This window comes from Sinocyclocheilus rhinocerous, unplaced genomic scaffold (genome assembly GCF_001515625.1).
Source record: "Sinocyclocheilus rhinocerous isolate Xijiao unplaced genomic scaffold, SAMN03320098_v1.1 scaffold3902, whole genome shotgun sequence".
NCBI lineage: Eukaryota > Metazoa > Chordata > Actinopteri > Cypriniformes > Cyprinidae > Sinocyclocheilus > Sinocyclocheilus rhinocerous.
This window is the reverse complement of record NW_015666076.1, coordinates 61,259-88,425: the sequence shown is the minus strand read 5'-3', so window position 1 is coordinate 88,425 and position 27,167 is coordinate 61,259. Positions and strand designations below refer to the sequence as shown.

The window sequence follows — 27,167 nt, the reverse complement described above, 5'->3', positions numbered from 1 at the left end:
TTTCTGTTTTAATATATTTTAAAATGCAATTTATTCCTGTGATGCAAACCTGAATTTGTCATCATTATTCCCGTCTTTAGTGTCACATGATCCTTCAGAAATCATTCTAATATGCTGAGTTGCTGCACAAGAAACATTTATTGTTATTATCAGTGTTGAAAACTATTTTTGCTTAACATTTTTGTGAAACCGTGATCGACTACTATTCAAAAGTTTGAGGTAAGTAAAAAAAAAAAATAGTAATTAAAAGTAAAATACAAAAATTAATGCTTTTATTCACTAAGAATGCGTTAAATTGATCAAAAGTGACCGTAAAGACATTTATGTTACAAAAGTTAATTCATTAATGTATCCTGTTTCCACAAAAATATTAAGCACACAAACATTGATGATCGTAAGAACCATTATCAACAATTGAGCAACAATAGTAATTGATAATATTGAGCACCAAATCAGAATATTAGAATGATTTCTAAAGGATTAATGGCTACTGAAAATTCAGCTTTATCACAGAAATAAATTAAATTTTCAATCAAAAAATGTAGGCTTGGTGGTCATAGGATGCTTCTTTCAAAAACATAAAAAAACTTAATTATTTCAAACTTTTGACCACTAGTGTATGTCTATAAACAAGTTTTGTTATATTTGATTGTGTAATTTAGCACATATTGAATAGATTGCTTTTATAAAAAAAAATTTGTTCAGGGTCATTGGAGTTCAGTGGCCTATGTCAAAAGGAATTTATATGATATTGCTCTTGTTTCGTGTCTCCTCATATTTTATGCGACATAGTTGTTATCACTGAGAAAAATATGATTTTTTTCTTAAAAGGCCTCAGCCGTACACAAAACTATAGCATGTTGCTGAGATAGATTTTTGGTCATCGTTTATGGCTGTGCATTGAAGTGTGAAATTAAAAAAAGTGGAAAGAGGTTGTGCGAGGGACAGTGGTTGGAGGGGAAAAACATTACCCTGATTTTCTAAACTAAACGCTACATTTGCATGAAATTATATTTCTCTTGTCAGACTCTGAAGGTGCCATTTCCACATTTTCAGCTTCATCCTGCAGCCCAGAGCAAAACCCATTTAGAGAGTAGAAGGTTGTTTTGATAATGAAAGCATCTGACTGCTTACTGACGAAATGGCGAGGCAATGTGAAGTGAAGCTATGCATCTACTTGTGGTTTCGCACCTTAGGACAGTTCCCACACACACATGCACAAACACCTTTCTGTGTTGATACTCAGGATAAACGCTTTAGACCAAAAGAGCTGAACAATTCTCAACATTTTCTTGGATTTTATACCTTGCTATAAAAGGCATTTATTTCTTCCACTTTTTTGACTGCATGGACATTAAAAAAAAAAAAAAAACACTCCAGGTAAAAGGCATTCTGAGTTATTTGTTATGAGATGCTTTACATGTTAGCAGTCAACAAATATGCTTACAATAAAATGTATTACTCCAAATAGCTGCATTATTCCCATTTAAATGAATCACAATTATTATTAAGTGAATCATTAGTGAGACTTGTCACTTTAAAAACATTGTTTCCCCATTGTAAATTAGAAAGTCACTCCTCACTGCTCACAAACACTGGTTTGGAGTGTTAACACAGACAGGTTGAGTGATATAAACTGCTTGACCAATCAAATTACTGGAGAGGAAAAAGGCTAATGCTCTTGTGTTTGGCCTGAACTCTTCTTTTTATGCTATTAACTTAAAAAGTTTGTCCTCAAACTTTCTTTGAGGACTTGATCACATATATTGGATGTTCCCTGTCAAAGTCACCTGAAGATGCCGGTTCCTCTGCCTGCATTAGCCTTGCTTCAGTTCACCATTTTCATTTCATTTCCCACAATTCCTTAATGAACTCTTGCAGCTTCTCTGTATCTACCACCAGTAAGAGGTAAATCATCTGCCCTTCCCTTCCAGCATGTTGTCACCTTTTATTACATCTCCGCAAATATGTTGGCTTTTAGCTTGGATGCAACTTTACTGGGGAGTCTTTATTAACCGAATTGAACTGTGAACTGAAGCATTAAATAAATGTTGCACTTGAGGCAGAGATTTTTCAAGATCTCATCCTGGCGACTTTTTTTTTTACCCTGTACTTGCTGATGCAGAGGGATTGTAGCAATAAAAATGAATCTGTATAGCAAATGGGAGCCTTAATTACGGCTGAAACAAGAGACCTGCAGAGAAGAATAATAAAGAAAGCCAAAAGGAAAATAACAAACAGGAGAAGGAAAGGTGATTAACTGTGAATTAATCACGTTGATGCCAATCTTCCATTTTGCCAGCAGGACCTTCTGGCTGAAGAAGTTTTTATGGTTAACTTTTCCCATTTTATTTAAGACAACTAATGAATGGTGCACATAAATAACCACAAAACACTTGTAGTAAAGGTTCTTTTTTTTTTTTTAAATAAGCAGCCTCGGTTGTTTGGCCTGAACTCTTCTTTTTGTGCTATTAATTAACTTAAAAAGTTTGTCCTCAAACTTTCTCTGAGGACTTGATCACGTATATTGGGTGTCCTCTTTCAAAGTCACCTGAAGATGCCAGTTCCTCTGTCCACATTAGCATTGCTTCAGTTCACCATTTTCATTTCATTTCCCACAATTCCTTAATGAACTCTTGCAGCTTCTCTGTATCTACCACCACCAAGAGGTAAATCATCTGCCCTTCCCTTCCAGCATGTTGTCACTTTTATTACATCTCCGCAAATATTTTGGCTTTTAGCATGGATGCAACTATGCTGGGGAGTCTTTATTAACCGGATTGAACTGTGAACTGAAGCATTAAATAAATGTTGCACTTGAGGCAGAGATTTTTCAAGATCTCATCCTGGCGACTGTTTTTTTACCCTGTACTTGCTGATGCAGAGGGATTGTAGCAATAAAAATGAATCTGTATAGCAAATGGGAGCTTTAATTACGGCTGAAACAAGAGACCTGCAGAGAAGAAGAATAAAGAAAGCCAAAAGGAAAATAACAAACACGAGAAGGAACGGTGATTAACTGTGAATTAATCACGTTGATGCCAATCTTCCATTTTGCCAGCAGGACCTTCTGGCTGAAGAAGTTTTTATGGTTAACTTTTCCCATTTTATTTAAGACAACTAATGAATGGTGCACATAAATAACCACAAAACACTTGTAGTAAAGGTTCTTTTTTTTTTTTTTTAAATAAGCAGCCTCGGTTTTTGGAAGCCAGTGTTGTTTCTTTTTTCGCGTCTCATTGTTGATTCTCCATTGGTATCAGCTCGAGCTGTCAGTCAGATCCAGTCCGGAAGACTCCAGACTGTCTGCTACTGTGACCTCTTGCAGCTGGTCAGTTTCCAACAAAACCATGATGTGTGGTGTGGTCTGTTTCTACCCAGAAACCAGAAGCACGGTGTGGACGATAGGTGGTCTATTTATAGCTGTTAATTTGAGGCATTGTAATGATGTGTAAAACATGTATGTTGGGTTTGTGGTACTAAATGCAAATAGTAAGGAAGTATTTAAATTAATATTCTGGGTTCAGTAATAGTGAAAGGCATAGTTCACCCAAAAATGAAAATTATGTCTCACCCTCAAGTTGTTGAACACAACAGAAGCTATTTTGAAGAACGAGGGTAACCAAACAGTTGCTGGTCCCTATTGACTTACATAGTGTAAAAATTATACTATGGAAGTCAGTGGGGACCAAAAACTGATTGGTTACCCACATTCTTCAAAATGTCTTCTTTTGTGTTCAGCAAAAGAAAGAAACGCATACAGGTTTGGAACAACTTGAGAGTACACAGAATTGTAATTTTTGGGTGACTATACCTTTAAGCTCAATCAACAGCATTGCATGTAATGTTGTCTAATACAAATATAAATTTTGACTTGTCCATTCTTTACTTCAAAAAAGTTAAAATCTGAATTCAAGTGAGGCACTTACAATTGAAGTAAATGAGGCCAGTCCATAAATGTCCAAATTGTACAACTTTACAATTAATTAAATTTTTACAACTTAGTTGCCATGACAATGTACGAATAAAACCCTAAAATGACTTTACAAGAACTGCATTTTTTTTTTTTTTTGAGGGACAAGTTGAAATGCTGTCATTTTTTCTGTCAGTTTCAGCTTAACTTGTATTGAACCCGAAATATTTATTTAAGTCATTCTTTTAAATTACCCTCTTTTCTTGTCAGGTGTTTCAAACTCTAATGGCCCAGTCAATTCTATTTCACTCCCAAAGAAAAGTGACTATAATATAACCAGATTTGTGATTCATGGTTAAAAAATGAGGAATGCATAGCTATGTATTAATGGAGAAAGATGCGTTGTGCCCCCCATAAGGTGTAGTTACAGTATGTACCACCAGGGGCACTGTATCATGCTAACCAGCCAAACCTCGTAGGGGAAAGGAGAAGGGCTAAGGGGTAGAATTGGGATTGGGCCTAAGTGTCAATTAAGTGATAGTTACAATATTGCAAATTGTTTATTAACTGTAATAATTAGCTTACTTTTATAGTCAATGATTATGAAGCAGTGAAGTAATCATGCTTGTAGCATTAGTATGCAGGGAATGACTGATTTGTTGCTGTCTAACCCAGATGCCTCAGTTGCTCTGAGCGTCTAATGGCTTGTCCTATATGATGAAATCAGGACCCTCTCATCCTGTCTTCCTCCGTGCAGAGCAGCTCTTTCCTGAGCTTGTTAGGCACCACACGGTTGTGCTGAAGGGTTGCCATTGGCTGCTGGAGTTTTCGGTATCCCCCTGTCCATAAGCTTGAGAATTCTTTTGACATGCTTAAAAACTCTTTCTCTAACTTATGCTGGCAGCTTTATTTTACACACTCTGAAAGGCTGTGTGCACTGTCACAACCAACTGGACCCGAAAACGGTAGAGAAAGACCGGATGAGTGTGTTTACAAGTGTTTTGAATATCCTTATTATGTGTTGATTATGTAAGCATCAGCATGTGTCAGGGGAATGTTCTCGTGTTTGAAGGGCAGAATAAGGACTAAGTTCACACAGAACATGTTTTTGTGTTTAAAATGGGAGATGCAGGGCATCTGAAGTTTAAAAAAAATGAATTCTGATATGAATCGCAGTGCATTAATCTGGCAATGAAAATTAAACAATGTAAATGAATATAATTAGTGCTAAAATAATACTGTTTTGAATTATTTTTGCATTTTTCATTTTACATTCATCCTCATTTTTAATCCAAATCAAGATCCTCAATTTATTATGACTTTGTTTTTATATTAAGCATTTTTGAGAATATTTATGAATCATACCTATAGTTCAATAAAATCTAATTTCAGTTCCTTTCTGAAAGTTTACTCAAATAATTTACTGAATAAACATAACATAAGTAAATATATATACTACCATTCAAATGTTTTAGATTGGTAAGATTTTTTTATGTTTTTAAAAGAAGTCTCTTCTGCTCACCAAAACGTCATTTATTTGATCCAAAATACAGTAAAAACAGTAATATTGTAAAATATTTTGACAATTCAAAATAAATGTTCTATTTAAATTAATCAGAATCAGAATCAGAATCAGAATGAGCTTTATTGCCAGGAGACTGCACCAGACAGCCAGCTGCTCGACCTCCTGTCTGTAAGCAGACTCGTCACCGTCCTGAATGAGGCCGATGAGTGTGGTGTCGTCTGCAAACTTCAGGAGCTTGACAGAGGGGTCTTTAGAGGTGCAGTCGTTGGTGTACTGGGAGAAGAGCAGTGGTTAGAGAACACAACCCTGAGGAGCTCCAGTGCTGGTTATACGGGTGCTGGATGTGTATTTTCCCAGCCTCACTAGCTGCTGCCTGTCTGTCAGGAAGCTGTTGATCCACTGACAGACGGAGGTGGGCACGGAGAGCTGAGATAGTTTGGGCAGGAGGAGGTTTGGGATGATAGTGTTAAAACTATCATCCCAATTAATGCACTTTATAAAGAAACATTTATTATTATTATTATTTTTATGAACAATGTTTAAAAAAGGATACTTTTCTTATTTATTTATTGAAAATTAATTAAAGAAATTAATACTTTTATTCAGCAAAGATGCATTAAATTGGTCAAGTGACAGTAAAGCCATTTTTAATGTTACAGAAGATTTCTATTTCAGCTAAATGCTGTTCTTTCGAACCTTCTATTAATCAAAGAATCCTGAACAACAACAAAAAAATATGTATATATATATGTATATGAATAAAAAACTAAATATCATTTTTCTATATAATTAATGTGCCAAATCGCATGATAATGAGAGGAACAGACCAAAATTTGGTCGTTACTCTGATATCTTGATTTCCGTCCTTGCTCTTGTTGGTGCATTGGCACATGAATGATTATTTGGATGTTGTCAATTAATCTTTTGATCCAGGTTTGAATGATTCGTTCATTCTAGACCGATCCATTTCTTTAAAATGTACTTGTGTTCCATAGAAAAAAGTTCAAAACAGGTTTTGAATGACATGAGGGCGAGTAAATGATTACAGAATTTACTTTTCGAAGTTCTGTAAGAATGAAGTGTAATCAATTAGAATGATTTTTCAGAGCAAATATTTACAACCCTAGAAGGACTGATTCTGTTCCCTTCATAGTGTGCGGCTGGTTCTCTGGCTTTCAGCCACCCTTTATCCAAGTGGCTCTCAGAGCAGCCCGCTAATGATCTTGCGCTCCAGACAAATTGATCTGAATGAAAACCACTCCACCCCAAAAAGAGAGCTCATTTCATGGGAGAGATGTCTGCTGTTTGCACAGCACCATCTGGAACGCAATCTACACGACATATGTACAGGACACCTTGTACTCTTAATTTGGAAAATGTCCTAGAGTAAAATGTTTTGCACTTATATGCCGATTATAAGATCTAAGTCAACACATTAAATCCACCGTCAACATTATACACCACACTCGTTTAAAACAAACGTGTCTTAAAACCAGACTAAAATAATTGGAAGGAGTGACAGGCCTCAGGGGGACTAAAGTCGTGGTGATGCCAACACTGAGCCACTGCAGGGCCAGCGCATCGCCAACACTTGAGTGAGTGGAGACGTAATGCTTGATGACAATGTAGGGGTAATGAAAGGTTGCTCCCACACTGACTAAAAATTCAATCTGCCTGCAGAAACCGCAAAGTTCCTCAAAAGTCTGATAGATGCTCCCAGCTACCTACTGCACATTCAGACCTGAGTGACTGGATTTTCTTAGAAAGTGTTCTTTTTAATGTGCTTTTATGATGAAATGCTAAGGGAAGAAAGTGGCCGCTGCACTTGAGCGAATGCTTCGGTTGTTGGCATGATTTAAGCAATGCTACAGAACTGATGATGCATGAAATGTCTAAAAAAAAAATACCTTCACCTTTTCAGAGGCTATTTAGCAAACAAAACACACACACACGGAAAGCAAGGACTCAACTGCCTATGTAAGGGTTCTTTAGCTGGCTGCCCAGGGCTAAGCACGACCCGTCAATCATTTTTATACAGCCGTCCGATTGATTTTGATAATCGCTGCACTGCTTGATGCACCAGGGTGCACTTACACAAATCTTGAGTGATGGATTGTGGTACATATTCCGAGTGTGTTTAAGCTTTTTCTGCCCTCAGTTCAGCTGTAGTGTTCTAGGCATGAACCAGAAGCATTACATTCAATCTTGTTTCATCCAATTCAATTTATTTATGCAAAAACTTTTAAATTTTAGTTCAAAGAAGAAATTACAAAAATTTTGTTTTTCTCACCTCTTTGTAAGTGTAAAATGACAGTTCTGTATTTGAGGTCTGTGAGATTTTGAAAGACTGCATTTATTTGATCAATATACAGTAAAATATTAATATTAAATTACATTTTTACAGCAAAGCTGGATTTTCAAGAAGCGTTTCTTATTATCAATGTTGAAAACAGGAGTGCTGCTTAAATTTTTCTCAAAATGTGATACTTTTTTTCAGGATTTTTATGAATTGAAAGTTAAAAAGAATAGCTTTTATTTGAGATAGAAATATTTTGTAACATTATAAATGTCACTTTACTGTCACTTTTGATTAATTTTTTTTGATTCCTACTCACCCCAAACATTTGATCAGTAGTGTATATTTATATCTATTATTATTTCTATAGAATATGGCCTTTTATTTCTTATGTGGATTGGTATTTTCAAGGTTAATGTAAAGAGACTAAGTTTGTTTTGTTTTTTCCCCAAGTTAACGTCTTTCTTACACAGCAGAAGTGCTTAGGTATAATAATTACTCAGAAAAAGTTTTCTCCCATTTGAGTTTTCATCTTGATAATCTGACCCCTGAAAGAAAGTAGTTGAAGAGCCCTGGCCTGCTGATAATTATTTTAATAATCTCTCACTTTCATTTTAACCATGCATTTTTAATACCTTCATAAGGGTAGTACTTTTTTCGCTCTCGCATGAAAGTGTTCTTTTGTGTTTTGCAAATTGGCATCATTAAAAATAGACAGAAAATTATTGGGTTCTTTGTGAATTTTGCTGAACTTCCTCCTTAAGCAGTAATGTATAATTAATATCGCACTTGTGCTCTAAACCCAAACCACTTTTTTTAACCTATTATATATCTCTCTCTCTCTTCCCCCTCTCTTCCTCTTTTGCTGCTTTGTTGACTTTTCATTTTTCTACATCACTGACTCATTCTTTTGACCTTTTAATAGTGAAGCCTTAAAACAATGAGGGGGAGGGGGGATGGGGTTACTACATTAAAACTATTAGGCGACTGTACGTCCCCGGAACAGAAAATTAATTTTTTGCGGTTAAAAATCACACATTATCCATCAGCGGGAGAATTTGGGTTGCTAATCTAGTCCGCAGTTACAGCAATTAAGTATGAAATGTAAAAGTTTAAACAGGAAGGCTTTCTCCAAAACCCACAGTGTACAATGTTAGTGTCTGAAAACAGGAGTCTCATACATTTTTACTCTGGAGGGAAGGAAATGGATTTCTCATCAAAGCTCAGACAAAGACATCCATAACGGCTTCATGTAATATCTGTTATTAAGGGCAGTTCAACACCCCAAGGACATATTAAAATCTGTTATTTTCAGCATCCAGTCAGCCATGATTGTCTCCAACATCAGTCTCCAAATCTCATTTATACACTATTATACACTGTATAAATATATCCAGAATGTGTCCAAATGTGATATTCCTCTTTAGCCTCCATGAGGTCTGTGTAACATTTGAATTATTTTATAAAATTTTACGCTAGATTTTATAGAAAATGAGGTTCACTTCGGATAAGTTCATGGTCTTTCTAATAACATTTGTTTTCGTAATTGAATAATCGCACACATATTCACTGTCCAATTATAGTGCTGAGCACTGAACTTATTCCTCTCTACTCACACTTTGCTGCAGTTATTTTCCCTGTCCACGGAAAGGGAACACATAACACTCAATTCATCAGATCAATTGGAAGGGCCGCAGAGAGTATTACGGTATTTTTCATTGCGACTATCGAGCACAATTGCAAGTTGCAAATTGAATTTATGTCATTGCCCTAATGTGCTATGCATGTTCCTCTGGTTTTTTGAGTAAGGGCTTTGCATTGTTTCACAGATTGAAAGCGGCATTAAAATAAGCCATTCGAGTGGAAAATGAAGGGAATGAAAAAGAAAATGGCAAAAAAAAGAACAACTGCGGTGATGAAACATGTAATGTTGTTTATTGGGAACAGTTGCATGAGTCGTAGGGAAACGTTATTATGTCGCTGATTACGAGAATTTGTTCTTTCATACTGAGAAGAGCACGCTAAAAAGGCATCCATACTATTTAAGCTATATAAACAGCTTTTCAATAAGATAAGGTTCGGATGAAACTCCAACCAAATTAAAGTGATTGCTAGGACAATCTTGAACCACCATGAAAAGGAAGATTCATGTAATGGAGTGTCTTGAAGAGTTTGGCGCACTAATGATCCATCCTGGTTCCACTTGTGGAATTCAGAGCATTTTATCTGGAGTTCTTGATCTAGCTTCTCTGCTTCTCCACACGTACCCCTGGGAGTCTGATGCTTTGGAATTTTAATTCTGAGCTCTAATTATGCATATTTTGACATCTTACAGGTGGATTTTATGTGGGACATGGCAAAACTTTAACTGTGATAAAGAGATTGACCCAAAAATTTAAATTCTGTCATGATGTACTCGATAGCATGTCGTTCCAAACCTGTATGATGGGTTTTTTTTTCTTCTGTGGAACACAAAAGTAGTCTTCCAAAAATGTTTGAAGAATGGTACTGGTTGTTTTCCATGCTTCTACAATGAATGGATACTTTTTTGAGATTCAGTCATTTAAGTTGATATTAACAAAAAATCTTAACATGAGAGTGGATGAGCAAAATTGTGATGTCCAGTTCATGAACCAATAATTCATAAAGTGAGATATTTGCAGTGAACCAATTGATCCAGTTCACAAAACCATTCTGAACGATTAATTCATGAATAGGGCCGATCAGCTTTGCAAGTTCTGTCATCTGGATGCAGCAGTTAATATCTCACGTATGAATTAGAATTAGAATAATGTCTTACATTTCAGTTCCTCATAAAACTATTACTTTTATGATATTTTATAGTGCCTTTGCATCCAGAGTTAAAGCCTTAGTCCCCATGTAATTGCATTTGGGAATAATGAAAGAAATTAAGTCATACAGCTTTAGAATGGCATAGTTGAGTAAATAATGGCATTTTTTACCCACATTTTTGGGGTGAATCTCTGGTTAGATCTGTATTTATAAAAATAATAATAATAATAATAAAAAGTAATTCAAAACATTAATTATTATCATAATCAACTCTAGTAGTCTTTTACAAGCTAGTCACACTTATACTTTTGATGACTATTCTGGGAAACTCTCCACTCAAGAACTCAGCGGTGGGAGATAAATCCGAATGAAGTGCTGGCACTTCTTCATGTCTTTAACCACAAAAGTACGACTGCTGATTCATTTTCCTGATGGCACTACAGTCTGTTGTTCTCTGGAGGAAATTAGTGGCATTATTGAAAATCCAGTATACCATTAAATATATATATTTAATCCTTTCTCAGAGAGAAAATATACAAATGCCTCCTTCCTCTAGTGGCAAGTCTGGTATTTTTTTTTAGCTTATTTTGTTTATTTCGCTAATTGAACGGATGCTAAATTCAAAATTAGTGTCATCATTTAATTGTAATGAATTGTTCACATTTGCACGGTTTAAAACAACCTCCAAAGCCAGGATATTCATTTAACAGACAGTGCGCTTTTTAAAGTGTAGGAGTTGAATTTTTGCATGAGTCAAAAATAATGTCTTTTGAATACAAATTCATGTAGGCGGCTGTAATGACCATATTCAGTCATGTGTGCTCCTACACAAAGCACTAAATATGATGTTTGATGGTTCATTGGATGGTGACGTCAGTCTGACTGTAAAGTAGACATCTGTAACCCCAGTGAACTATTTCTGTCATGATGTACTCGATAGCATGTCGTTCCAAACCTGTATGATGGTTTTTTTTTTCTTCTGTGGAACACAAAAGTAGTCTTCCAAAAATGTTTGAAGAATGGTACTGGTTGTTTTCCATGCTTGTACAATGAATGGATACTTTTTTGAGATTCAGTCATTTAAGTTGATATTAACTAAAAATCTTAACATGAGAGTGGATGAGCAAAATTGTGATGTCCAGTTCATGAACCAATAATTCATAAAGTGAGATATTTGCAGTGAACCAATTGATCCAGTTCACAAAACCATTCTGAACGATTAATTCATGAATAGGGCCGATCAGCTTTGCAAGTTCTGTCATCTGGATGCAGCAGTTAATATCTCACGTATGAATTAGAATTAGAATAATGTCTTACATTTCAGTTCCTCATAAAACTATTACTTTTATGATATTTTATAGTGCCTTTGCATCCAGAGTTAAAGCCTTAGTCCCCATGTAATTGCATTTGGGAATAATGAAAGAAATTAAGTCATACAGCTTTAGAATGGCATAGTTGAGTAAATAATGGCATTTTTTACCCACATTTTTGGGGTGAATCTCTGGTTAGATCTGTATTTATAAAAATAATAATAATAATAATAAAAAGTAATTCAAAACATTAATTATTATCATAATCAACTCTAGTAGTCTTTTACAAGCTAGTCACACTTATACTTTTGATGACTATTCTGGGAAACTCTCCACTCAAGAACTCAGCGGTGGGAGATAAATCCGAATGAAGTGCTGGCACTTCTTCATGTCTTTAACCACAAAAGTACGACTGCTGATTCATTTTCCTGATGGCACTACAGTCTGTTGTTCTCTGGAGGAAATTAGTGGCATTATTGAAAATCCAGTATACCATTAAACCATTATTGAAGTGTCCCCGGGCATTCTGACTGAGTTTCTGTCTTTGAAATTCAAGGCTAAACCTAATGACTCATTTTAGAGATAGTCTCATATTCGCGTGTATGTGTGTGTGTGTGTAAAGCCCAAAAAAGTTTCATGGTGGTTTTTCCTTTATATTCTATTACATATTATAGTCTCAGCAAATGTTTAATTGCTTCTCATTTGCTTCACACCACCAACATTAATGCGTTCAGAAGCTAATGTATCCTGACCTCATACTTTGTGAAATTATAATGATAATAATAATTAATGATAATAATTCACTTTTAAAATCATTCCTAGTTCTCTTATTGCATGAGTCAAAAATAATGTCTTTTGAATACAAATTCATGTAGGCGGCTGTAATGACCATATTCAGTCATGTGTGCTCCTACACAAAGCACTAAATATGATGTTTGATGGTTCATTGGATGGTGACGTCAGTCTCGACTGTAAAGTAGACATCTGTGACCCCGGTGCACTATGGGTACAATGGATCTGTTCTTCAGAGCATTGCCTCAAAGCCCAGAGCAGAAGTCAACTCTGAATAAATGAACAGTGTGATGAGGAAATGTGCCCACGCAATGACACCAACACTTGTCCTCACAACTACTGATTCTCTCATTTGGTTTATTAGAGCTCTTCATTCATTCCTCTGATTTTCTGTATTTAAACCTCTTTTAGTCATTCTATCAACTATGTATTTATGTGTGATCTAAATAAGCTATTGTTTTATTGTTAGCAGGCATTAAATGAACATGCAAATGGAATATTCAAATTAAAGGAATTATTCACCTGAAAATGTACTCGCCCTCAAGCCATCCAAGATGTAGATGAGTTTGTTTCTTTATCAGAACAGATTTGGAGAAATTTAGCATTACATCGCTTACTCACCAGTGGATCCAAATGGGTGCCGTCAGAATGAGAGTAATCCACACCACTCCAGTCCATTAATTAATGTGAAAAGTGTAAAACTGTGTTTGTAATAAATCCATTATTATGGCATTTTAACTGTAAACCAAATGGGAGTCCATAATCCATAATAACACCAGTCAAAAAGTCCATCCCCTGTTGTCTTCTCACGTCAAAATCCACCATATTTGTTTAGAACTGTTTTGGACTGTTTTCATGCAAACAGTGCTTGATCCGTGTGTATTCTTCTCTTGATTCAGACTAGATGACTTTTTCACTGGAGAAACCAATATTATGGATAAAGAACTCAATGGATAAAAGTTAAACACATCTTAATGATGGATATGTTTATTACAAATGCACATCTTTTTGCTTTACAAGACGTTAATTGATGGGTTTGTGTCTTGTAGATTATTGTGGTGTTTTTATCAGCTGTTTGATGATTACTTGATGATTCTGACGGCACCCATTCAGTAAAGAGGATCCACTGGTGAACAAGTGATGTAATGCTAAATTTCTCTAAATTGGTTTTCTGATGAAGAAACAAGCTCATCTACATCTTGGATGGACTGGGGGTGAGTACATTTTCAGCAAATGTTCTTTACTGTTCAGAACTATTCCTTTAAGGCTGTCAATTGATTAGGTTTAATTAAAAATTTTAAATATATTTAAATATATAAAATATACATATAAAAATGATCATTATAAAGTGTTAGACAGCATTAAATGAATTGTAATTTATTTATTAAGTAGATTTACAGTTGTAAATGTGGCCTAGTATTGTATATGGCCAGCTTGCGTTATTTCCTGTTCCTGTTTTCATTTTTTCTTATCGCTTTGTCACCCCTCTCACTGCCTTATCAAAACGAAAAAAAAGAAAATTAATAAATCAAAATTCTAAATGACTTCTAGACAAAAAAAGTTACCAAATAAACAAGTGAAAATACTTTGTGACTGTTTTCAAAAGTAGCAAATGAATGTTTTAAGTTGCATATGCCCAATGACAGATGCAGTACTCCAGTAGAATAATACAGTTGTGTCTTTCTGTGTTAGTGCTGAAAGTGCTTCTAAATGCTGGTTTCTTTCATATGAAAATATTCAGCGGTATGGCTGTGTTTAAATGTTAGCAGATGCGTTAACCCAGAGGCGACAGGTGACATGACAGTGATAAATGCACTGGCCTGTTTGCTCATATCTTCTTCTTAATGGCTCTCTCCGCACAATCCCCCCATATCTTTATGTTTTTCTGTCTCTACATGATATGCTGCAAGTAACAACAGCCGCTTTTGGCAGTGTTTAGTTCCTCAATACTTTATTGCTGCGTTCAAGTCGACTATTGACATTTTTTTTTTTTTTTTTTGTGTCACACTGAACATAAAAAAGCATTCAATATTTTGTCTTCTGTAGTGATTTCTTCTCAAATCCATCATATCAAATGTTTCCGTCAGATATATTTTTATCAAAACCATAGAATGTCTTCAGGCTTCATTCAAAGTAATGAAATTCAGTGACATTTCAGTGGCGGTATCTAGGTGGTCCCTATATCTAGATAGGATTTTATGACAATAAAAAATCCCCTGAATAAGATAGCGTACATTGTTCTTAAAGAATGTGTTCAGCTCACCTTGAAATTAGTTTTTCCGACTGTGAGTTAATCTAATACATTATCATTTTCATAACACTTCTTTATACCTTCCATTTAAATATGTAACCTTAATAGAAGGATTGAATACATTGTGTTTGTAAAGTTTTGATTTCTGAAGCTTTAGATTTTATAAGTTGAAAGAATGCTTCACCCTCAAGTTATTTCACACTGTGTGATCTTTTTTTTTTTCTTTCCCATCGTACATGGATGTATTCAGACTTAAATTTCAGTTTGTTCTTCACACAAATATATAATATTATTGTATAATACTGCCAGTGCATTATTTAATTTTGATGGAAAAGAGCAGCGTGGACATTGTGTGAAATTACTCCTTTTGTGTTTCATGGAAACGAAGAAAATTCCATAGAGTTTGGAATGACTCGAGGGTGATGATGATGATGAAGCAATTAGTTCACCCAATTTTTGGATTTTCTTTAAAGCAATTCTGTGGCAGATTTCATCTGTCAGACTATGGAGTCTGAGAAGTTTTAGAAAGTTGTCAAGGCTTTTCATTGAAGCTGCATCCACTCCGCACTGTTCCTGCACATTTATCCAGCACAGATGAATGAAGGTCCTGTTTGCACTAGATCTAGAGTGGGTTTTCTCCAGAGAGCAAGTGAGTCATTATGACTTGACGTGTTCGAGTGCCTCAGCGCTCTTTTCATTGACCCACTGAAGGTCCTGTCACTTACTCTCAGGTTTTCTTTTGATTTCTTTCAAGATTATCCCCTCATCTTTCCATGCATCTGCTTTGACCTTATGGATTTTTTCCTTGTCTTTGGCTGTTTTCTGTCTGACCTTTTTCTTTTTTAAGAATCATGATTTTATTTATTTATTTGCTGTTAAATACAAAGTCAGTGTGTGTGTGTGTGTGTGTGTGTGTGTGTGGTTTGTGTTCATGCCATTTCAGTATGATAAATACAATAAAGCATTGCTTATCATAGTGCCGTAGTATACAGTGATACAGCTGTGTGAAAGGAGAGCTTGAAAGGTCTATTGTCTGCTTGTTTGTCATCTAATTTTTTTTCTGTCTTTTTCAGAGTTATATCCACGGCAGCAGTCAAGCTCAGTTTGTGGCTGAATCTCACATTATTCTTCTGTTGAATATCCTTTCACATAAAGTCTCTCCCTGCTCAATGGACCTGTCACATTGTTCTGTTAACGAAGTGAACCGTAATAACCCACTGACTTCATACAGATCTGTTTATCATTCTGGTAATGTTTTAAAATCTAGGATGTGTCACTGTAAATGTCTGTACATTTCCACAGCATTTTCCAGTAGGCAAAGGTTTATTCTCATGTTTATTGTCTCTGTAATTAAATATGATTTTAAAAGTTTTAATGTTAATCTTGTCAGCGCAGTTGCTGCTAAAATATTTTAGTTGACAAAAGTTTTATTTAATTAACAAAAATGAAAACAATTTTAAAAAATTAACATCACCATTATTATGTATACATACTGCTGACAAAGACATAAGACAATGTTCAAGTGTTCAAGTGTTTGGAGATTTTTATTTATCTATTTATTTATTAAAGGGAAATAAAAAATTATTCCATAAGGACACATTAATCAAAGATGACAGTAAAGACATTTATAACGTCACAGAAAATTTCTATTTCAAACAAATTCTGTTCTTTTGAACTTTAGATTCATCAAAAAATCATGAAAAAAGCATCACTGTTTTCACAAAAAAATTACTGTTTTACTTTTATTTTTTAAATAAATGCAGCCTTAGTGAGCATGAGATTTCTTTCAAAAGCATTTTTAAAAAATCTTATGACACCTACTTTTGAATTTGTTTAAATATATTTTTTGTCGAAAAATCAGATGTCAGAATTTTTTATTTTTTTTGGCCATGTCTACTCTGTGGTTGTCAGAATCGATCAGGGTGCTCCTGTATGAAATGTTCTTACACATTTCTGTGTTTATCCTTTTAGAAACTCTGAAAAAATTCTGTGCACACTCTCTGTCCTGGCCATGTTGGGAATGTCCTCCAGAGTCTCGTTCTCTGTGTGAACTTCCCCTGTAAATACATGGGTTTGTTGACTGTGCCTGATGGGTACAGAGTGAGCAGGCAGACAGAGACCCTCTGCTACCGTCTGGCTCGGCTGCTGGAGGAGAGGGGAGCTTCTGGCTGCTGGCAGCAGAACACCTCGTGTTTGTCTGTCTTCCTCTCGTCGACACCTAGCTTTCCCCCCAGGCTAGAGGAGACCTCCCAGCTGAGTGAAGTGTGCTCAGAGTTGAAGAGTGTCTTGTTTCCATTGTGTTCACAGTAATTGAAATTTCCAGGTGTGCTACAGCTATGTTTTGCCAGCCCGATCAGTAATTTTACAGGTACTCTGTAAACATTGTATCAGGTCCTGGGTGTTTATTGTGGATTATGGATATTCCACATCCATGGCCGAAGTCATTCCTTGACTCCCATCTCAGATGCAGCCATCACCATGGGAATGGTCCTTCTGAATGAAGCTGCCACTTCTAAGGGAGACGTGGGCAAACGAAGGAGTAAGTTTCTCATATTTGTTTTTCTTTCTTTCATATTAGTATTGTTCATAGTTACAGTATGTTAGGGTTTTTACAAAAATCTTAACCTTTAATAATGAAGCTCAGAATACATGTATATCTAATTGAAGAATGGCCATAACTTGGTACCAGAATGTTTTAAAGACTACTGTAATCTATTTGTACTTCACTTATACCAAATGTAATTATTGTTTATTCAACTTCAAGCACTCTTACACTACCGGTAAAAAATTATTTAATAAAAGTTCAATAATAAAAATAAAACTTGTATTTAGCAAGGACGCATATTACACTATTCACTAACTTTTGGGTAACACTTTATTTTAGGGTATCTTAACTAGTTGCTTATTAGCATGCATATTACTAGAATATTAGCCATTTATTAGTACTAATTAAGCACATATTAATGCCTTATTCTACATGACCTTATCCTACATCCCTAATCCTACCTAATACCTAAACTTAACAACTACCTTACTAACTATTAATAAGCACCCAATTAGGAATTTTTTGAGGGAAAAGTCGTAGTTAATAGTGAATAAGTGTTCCCTATTCTAAAGTGTTACCAACTTTTGCAATATTACACTAACTTTCTATTCATCAAAGAATCTGTATCACGGTATCCACAAAAAAAAAAAATTAGTATGCAGCAAAAACTGTTTCGCACATGGATAATAAGAACCATTATCAATAACTGAGCACCAATAATAATTGATCTGAGAATAATTGAACTGAGCAATAAATCAGCATATAATAATGATTTCAAAAGGATTGTTATATAGATATATTCTGATTGATTGTTTGATTTAGTTAGTTATTTAGTTTATACAGTATGCAGATCATTTGAGCTGCCTTGGAAATCATTTATATTTGCTACCAAATTTCTCAGATCTTTCTGAGAAATTTTCTCAGATCCAGACTTTAAATCTTCTTTTGACAATACGTTATAAGAATATCATCTTATTACATTTTTATTGAAAAAATTGTAAGCCATTTAAATATTTAATGTGAAAAATTATTATCATCATCATTATTATTAAAATTATTATTAAAATTAAAAATCTCCCACAGTTCATTGTCATTTCCACCACACCAGCCTTTTCTCATTGTTTATATGTAGGTATTAGTATGTAACATTTACAAGGACAAAATGTACGTTGTGTACGTTTTGACTGATGCAAAAACTTACGATTTGGACGTTTTAAAATGTACATTTATTATGTATTTAGCTAAAAAATTTAAAATATTTACAAATCTTTTATATCATCAAGATATTTGCATTAATGCATTTTTATCATTTTATCGATAAGTGATTTAGATTTTTAGACCCCTTAACCTACCCCCAAACCTAAACCTACCCATTTTATAGCGAATATAAAAAGATATAAAACATATTTGACCGAAATATACAGGGAAATTACCATTTTAGTAACAATATAGCATTAAAAATATATTTTGCAGTCACAGTCCTCTCTGGCGGAATTCAGTAGTTTTGTATAAGGAACAGAGCAGAATTTTGAGTTGTTAATGGCTGAAAACATTATCCAGACGAGAGCCAATGAGCGTTCGAATTTCCTGCCGTAAAACCAGTCGTAAAGTTTCTTGAAGCGGCAACTTTTGAATTTGTAAGGAGCACGCGGTACTGTCGCTGCTCAGGGTAGAGATGAAGATCACTGAATAAAGGCTTGAGTTTGGGACTGTTTATCGCAGTTGTGTGGATTCTGAAGATTTGGATTACAGCGCACAAATAAAATGGAATCCTTTTGTAATTATGTTGCGTATTTTTGGTGTATTCTATTTTACGGTTCTTTTGTCAGTCACAGCATGTCGGAGAAAACGCCTTTTGTGTCCCACGGCAAACAAAGTAAACATTACATGATAAGTAATGGTTAAACAAATGCAGAAATGTTATTTATTTTAAGGGTTTAAAGTGTAGACTTGTTTAACATTATGTATTCTTCAAAACGAGTTGGCAGAATAAATCACACAGAACAGAACCAGATGTTATCATTTCATATTAAGTAAATGAGTAAACTTCATATAATAATGCAATTGAAAACATAATGCGACTGGGATGACAACCTAAAGAAAGTTGTTCATACATAAATAATTCACATTTTAGGTGTCGTCAATATGTCAGTATTGTACGTTTAGATGTTGTAAATACACCAGTATTGTACATTTCAGTGTCTGTGAAAATATAAGTAAATGTACATCTTGTAGAACAGTGTTTCTCAACCCTGGTCCTGAGCGCCCCCCAACACTGCACATTTTGTATGTCTCCCTTATCTGACACCCATTTCAGTGTCCTGGAGTTTCTTTTAATGAGCTAATGAGTTGAATCAGGTGTGTTTGATTAGGGAGACACACAAAATGTGCAGTGCTGGGGGGCGCCCAGGACCAGGGTTGAGAAACACTGTTGTAGAACCACATTTCACGTGAAATACATCCGAATTCTCATGAGATCACGTTGACCACACTGAACAATTTTGCTTCTAATAAAGTTGTTTAGTGTATTTGGTTACCATGGAGACAACAGTGTCAGTAAAGAGCTTACTTGAAAAGAAATGAGACGTTTGTTGTGTAAAGAAAACAAAAAGATATCAAGATAAATATCACTGACCAGAATATATTTGTTGTGTGTAGTGGCCGACCGATATATCGCCAAGGCCGATATATCAGCCGATATTTGGCATTTTTCTAATATCGGCATCGGCCGATAAGTTTTTCTGTTTAGCCGATGCGTTCGAGGTGGGACTTTTTTGACGGCACGGCGGACGGCAGCGCCTGCTCACGCAGTGTTCACATTCTCCTTGTTCGCTGTCGTCGTTAATAGTTCTGTCTAATACGGACAGAAATATGTCTAATAATCAGATAGAACTGTTAAACAAAGGAATTAATATGTATACAAAAAAAGTCTCATAATGATTGCTTTTATATTATTAGTAATAGAAAGGTAAACACTATAATACTTTCTCGTTTGCAGTCAGCATTCAGCAAATACGCATTTATATCATTTAAAAGGCAAACATTATAATACTTTCTTGTTTGCCGTCAGCTTTCAGCAAATACGCATTTATATCATTTAAACAAATCTTTGAATGACTAATGAACATCTAATTTCAAAAACCCTGCAAACTTAGTCAAATCCAGCTGTGAGATCTTGTGAAGTGTGCATTTATCCTGCATGATCGCGTGTACTCTGTGAGACAGTCGGTCCGTGTGAATTGAACGCGGACAGGAGGACAGTTCAGCTTCACTGGAGACGCGCGATCGACAAATTTTAAACTCGTGATTTCAAATTATGCTGCGCTTCATGCTTTTGCCCAATGTCATATTCATGTCATTTTCACTGTGTGCATGTAAAATGAGTGTTACCTTGGCTTTATTTGAAAAAAATATGATTCCCAATGCACACAAACTTCCCAGAATACTGAGTGCCCTGTTGGTTACAGTGTTTACTTCCTTTTTAATTATATTTTTATTAAATATTTATTTATTTGTGAAAAATACTTTGTCATTTAAAGTATAAGTATGTTTATTTTACACATTTATTTTTTTATCCATTTTCAAATGATTTCAGATTCCTTAAATATTAATTAAAATAAATAAAATTATATCGCCTTTATATCGGCCATCGGCCATCGGCCACCCTGCTTTCCAAGATATCGGCATCGGCATCGGCTGTCAAAAAAACAATATCGGTCGACCGCTAGTTCTGTGTTATTTTGTAGGATCACATTTTTTTGTCACTTTTATCAAATTATGCTAAAATCTTACAAAAAAGTGTGAAATTAGCAAGACAAAAGGAGTGAGCCAATTTATTCCAAAAATGAAGAAAAAAATAATAATTTAGTAGAAGTAATTTCCACTACTATCATTTTCCACCACAGAATATAATTTGAGGTCTGGTAAAAATGACACTGAAGTGTTGGACATCAAATAAACTAGTGAGAGTGTGAGCAGTGTTTTAGAGAGTTTGTTTTCTTAAAGTCCACTGGGCTAAAAGTGCACAGTCCAATAAACACCCAGTAAATGGCCTGCCATCCACCCACAACCTTAGCATCTTGGCTTTGAGTCTTCCAAGGGCAAGCATCACTTGCACAGCGTATAAAAGTCCACTTTCTCTCTATGATTTGGTCAGAAAGAGCATTCTCAATATGTTGGAAAAAGAGCCAATTAGATGTACGCTTTGCTTTCAGAGGCATAAAATCATCAAAAGCAGCATACTTTTCCTTTGCATATTGATATTGTGTTTGTTTTTTTATTGTGTCGTGCTTTAAAGTATGCATTTGGCTGCTGATAACTGTGAGGATGAGTGTGCGTCTTGCATACAGCATGTGTGTGTGGCCTGGTATCACCTCCAGCTTGAGTCTCTGTCCCACTTACAAGTTTGCGTTACATGACTGTCTTTTTTTCCTCTGAGCTTCTCACATCCAACTCGTTCTCATTCCCCCTCTCGAAGTGCTTCTCAGGGGTTCCCATAAAGACAAGCATCGCTTCCAGTTTCTGATAGACGAATAGCTTTCCATGTATTATCACTGCATTAGCTGTGGAAACCACTTAATGTGATGGCCTTCATCCCACCTCCAAAGAGTCATCCCCAGCTTTGATATGCTAATGGAATGAATTATGGGTAATATGTAAATGCTGAGTTATGTAAATGAGGAGTTATTTTTGGCTTGGTTTCAAACTCACCTCCATGACAAATAAGGGGGGTGCTTTTTGTTTCTGATTTTAGACCGCTCCGAAAAAGACGCAAGCTCTTTATGCAATACGCTGGGAGACAAATGCTTGTAATTACTGTATATGTGTGTCAGCATAAGTGTATAATTGTGGTAATTGCAATTTGTGTTTGTGTGGGTGATCGTCTGTAAGGCAGGAGTTTCAGCAATCATGAATATAGCTCCATTTAAATGTGGTGCACACACATTGTTTTTAACCCTACTTTTGCTATTAACTCATGCTAAATACCACTCAAATACACAAACCAGTTTTAATTGAGGTGGAAATTGATGTAATGCTGATTTTTAATTATTGTGTTTGGTGAAAAGAATTACCTATTTGAACCTATGGAAATAGTGAATATAATTAATTATATGTGTATTCTTCTTATGAAACAATACTAATCGCATGGTTTTTTCGCTTGCCACCATACAAATGTACTTTACTGAAAGTTTGTAGACTTAAAAAACAGTGTAGGATTGCTGGTCAATTTCACAAATTATTGCAACAAAACAGCAAGTAACATTGAATTAAAGGTAAAAATGTAATTACAATTTTAAAGTAGAAAGACTGAAATAGTATTTTCTTGTAAAACATACTCCAATAGTCTTTTTTATTTACAAGCATTTGATTTTATTTATTTGTATTTATTTTTTTATTTTATTAACCATTACATTAATATTTAAATTAATATTAACCATTAATTTAATATTTGATAGTTTGTAATTTTATAATTTAATATGTTGATGTTTAATATTTATACAGAATTGCGAATAGTCTTTTTTTTTTTTTTGCATTTATCTGAATTTTATGAATTGTGACCTTTTATTTTTAATATAAATCCTGCTGATTCATATCCGTCAACTTTGAAATATGTATGTTTTGATTGAGTTACTTATACTGAAACAAATAGTTCTGAATCAAATCATTCTGAATATGCAAAAAAAAAAAAAAACACTTTTGGATCATATCAAAACCCAGCGAATTGTTAAATTTAGTTATTTTTTTTTATTATTTTATTTTAATTTAATTTTAGAACCGCAGCTCTTAGTATTAAAAAAAACTTTATTACATGTGCTATTTTTGAAAGAGCATAACTTTGAAAATCTTTTTTGAAAGAGCATACACTCAAAATATCGAAGTAATATTTGAATATGATTAGTCTTTTTATTGCATTTAATTGCATAATGGATTGTGATTTGGTATTTTCTTTCAATTATAAATTGATATATTCTTATGTCAATCTTGAAATATAACGTTTAAATAATTAAATATGTTGACATAATCAAATTAAAATAAATCGAACTAATTGCAGTTTGTTACATTAGTGTGTAATATTTAAAACATACATATGAATCGTGAATCCGTTTGACTGGCAACCCAAAAATTTGCAACCCTAATAATCTATAGCCATCTTTATACCGCAAAGATGTCGCATTATGTGATTCTCATGCATTAGCAATGCTTAAAGCAGATCTGATGTGGCATTTTATTTACACCGAACCAAAGGCTAAATCCTGCAGTAAGCTCTGGTATTTCCTCCAGGAAATGCAAATCTAGGGTTTCACAGTAAAATATTTTTATATAAGTTTAGACTTAATCTAGACAGGTGGATGTTTTAAAATGATTCATATCCTTCATAAAGCTCACATTAGCGGGTGGTTTAGCGACACGCACCTTCTTGACTTCCTCTCTCCAGAGGTTGTGTCTCACATTTTCCCCTACGCCACCCAAATTTGCTGTGGCCATCATCCGCCACGCCAGGGCCGTGGCATGGGGGTCAGAGGTCACGTTAGCACAGCGGATAATTAAACCGGCGCTGGCACCTCATCCGCCCAGCACTGTGCTTTTCCTACACCTGTCACTGTTAATTGACCATTATGCATATATGAATCTACATTATTATAATCTCATCAGTCAGTCTCAGAAATGTCATTTTATGGAGAAAGGGACTGAAGGATGAATAGATTATAGGTAGAGAGAGGGGGACGAGAGGAGGGTTGCGTGCCCATCTCGAAGCACTTCCCTTGAGGTGTGAGAGGAGGAGGAGGAAGACCCTGCAGCTGAAGCAGATGTTTGCTCTGTAGGCAGTAGGCACTGCTGGGTGACCCTCTGTCAGCCACTGGAGGTACATGCGACGGGCACACTGACTAATTTATGTGATGGGGTTAGAGTAATAAGTTCTGACTGATGAGATACGTGCGTGCGTGTGTGTGTTACGCATATACTAGGGGTGGGCGCTATAACGGTATGAAAGTGACTACCGGTATTATGTTGTTCCATGATATGGATTTTGCTATACCGTGGATACCGTTATATATTCATGAATTCAAATTTTGCATTTATATTGTTTTGTTCAATTTGGTACGCTTTGCAAATTTGAACACAAATGACGATAAAGAGTCAAAGCTGAACGTTTTTGTCCTGTGTGCAACGCCGTACTACACAGACATTAGTAATCAAACACACAGAGCATTGCTCCAGTCTTCAGTGTCACATGATCTTTCAGAAATCATTCTAATATACTGATTTGTTGCTCAAGAAACATTTCTTCAACATTGAAAAAAAGTTGTGCTGCTTAATAGTTTGTGCAAATCATGATACATATTTATTTCAGGATTCTTTGATAAAAAGAAAGTTCAAAAGAGCTGCATTTCTTTGAAATGGAAAGCTTTTGTAATGTTATAAATGTCTTTACTGGCACTTTTGATCAATTTAACGTGTCCTTACTGAAGAAAAGTGTTAATTTCTTTAAAAAAAAAAATTTTTAAAAACCTTTGTACAGTAGTCAAGTATATATATTTGGAATTTGGTTTGCTGCAAAGCTCATTTGCATGTGAAAATATGAACACACTGCGTGTTCACTAGAAGTTTTCCACAGGGGTTTGCCTGAACAGTTTTTTTTTTTTTTTAAGTAGCCTTCAGTTTTTGCAAGTCAATACTTATACCAATACATTTTCATTGAAAATAAAGTAGGATACAGAATCTGCCATTTTACCATTTCTGAAGTCAACTCAAGCTTAAAGCTAACTGGTTAACTGCTTAACTGGTTCATGATTCATGAACATTCTGTGAGATGTGCAGCCTCAACATTAGCAGTGTAGTAAAACTCATCTCAGCATCATCGGTCTCTTTCAGAACAGACTCTGTGTCAGGCGTCATCCAGAAGATATTATGTGACAGTATATGTTTTAATGCAGTACAGTAGATGTTTTAATAAGCTTACTGTTTATGCCTCTACAAAAGCATTTGCTGATGGTAAATGGTGAGGCTGAAGATAATTTTGGAGAAATTTTAAAGAACTATGTATTTTCACTTGTAAGCAGAAAACATTCCAGCATGTTGATTGATCACATCAAGGCAGTAAGCTTGTATGCAGGTCCTTAACTAAAAAAAAAAAAATACTTGCTGTTTGTTTGCACCAGTCATAACAATATAGTAAAACTGTAACTGTAAAATGTTTAAATAATGCAACACTGTGAGACTATAATAGATATTGACTTTTTCCAAAAGGGTTAGAGAAGTCGACCTACATGCAGAAAAATTATATCCACTGCCCTCCAACAACTAAATCGAGTGTCTGTTTTTGTTGTTTTGCTCAGTGTACACAGTATGCTCAATAATCATTGAAAGGGCTACTATAATTAAACTAATATTCTGGGTTGAATACAAGTTAAAGTGTGTAATTGCAGAAATAATGATTGTTTCCAAACAACTCCCCCTATCTACCATTAGTCAGATAAACAGATAGCCCCAGAAGTCCTACAATGTTTGCTTCATAGACTTTTAAGCATATTTCTGTCAACAACTTACTGTTTACAGCAGGTTTCCTCAAATCTTGCCCTGGAGGGCCAATGCGCTGCAGAGTTTAGCCCCAACCCTGATCAAACTCACCTACCTGTGATTTTCTAATGATCCTGAAGACACTGACTAGCATGCTCAGGTGGATTTGATTAGGGTTAGAGCTAAACTCTGCAGGAATGTGGATTTGAGGATCCCTGGTTTACAGCTTAAGGAGCCAATATTATTGAGCCAAAATTATTTATTTCACGCCACTCTTTCACGATCGAATTTAACTCTTAATATTCCCTAACATACTAAGAATGCATTTATAAAGCATATTCATTAGGGATGCAACGATACTGATACTGGCTATAATATTTTACCATTTACTTTATTTTGCTATGCTCACTTACATAAAAATGATCGAAACTATGACTTGGCAAGTTGGCATAAATGTAGGCTATTTGGTGGTTGCTAACTGAATTTTTATTTTGAAACATGCCGTGCTCACGTTTAATTAATAAAATCATAACATAAAGACATGTACACAGAATAGCTCTCATGCTAGGCTTCTTTACTAGCGCATTGTGCACAGGGGTGTAAATTTCATCTAAAGGTCTCTGCACACTGAGTCCGAAATGTTCGTATGCCTTTTTTCGTATTCGAAATCCTAAAAATTCGTCACGCACAGAAACCTTGCACACCGAATCCGATGTGTATTAATTAATCCGTTGCGAAAAAATTAGCAAAACAGCACTAAATGGAGTCTTCAAGCAGTGAGGCAATTCAAAGTTTACTTCAGGATGTCAGTGGCTCAGTTTGATGCTTTGCTAGCGATACTAGAGCCACATATTAAAAAGAAGACCACCAATTTCTGTGAACTCAGAACAATAAACATAAAATTTCTCAAGAGCAATTTTTGAAGGGGACACAAATAATCCAGCTAAAATTTTACTTGTTAGGATATGTATACAAAGAGGAAAGCCTTCTACACTACTATTAGTGTAGCAGGGAGACAGTGCCAAATTAGACAACTTCAAGCTATTGTGGTCGCGCCGTGACAGCGCTCGTGTCCGTTGTAGACATTACTATCCGTAACAGTGTTGCCAAGTCCGCGGTTTTACCGTGAAATTGGGCTACTTTATCACTGTTGCCGCGGGTTGTTTTTCATGTCCTCGGGTTGAAGCGACCCCAATAACGTGTATTTTAGCCCCCGGAACGC

At 35.2% G+C, this 27,167-nt stretch overlaps 1 protein-coding gene across 1 annotated transcript in view; it reads left to right on the top strand.

The window, feature by feature from the left end:
• Nucleotides 1-27,167, top strand: part of tusc3 (tumor suppressor candidate 3) — a 97,129-nt gene that overhangs the window by 62,696 nt on the left and 7,266 nt on the right. Inside the window, exons 7-8 of the mRNA XM_016542847.1 lie at nucleotides 15,954-16,017; nucleotides 17,345-17,419. Of these exons, the coding sequence (XP_016398333.1) occupies nucleotides 15,954-16,017; nucleotides 17,345-17,419 (139 nt within the window). The remainder of the gene's footprint in view (nucleotides 1-15,953; nucleotides 16,018-17,344; nucleotides 17,420-27,167) is intronic.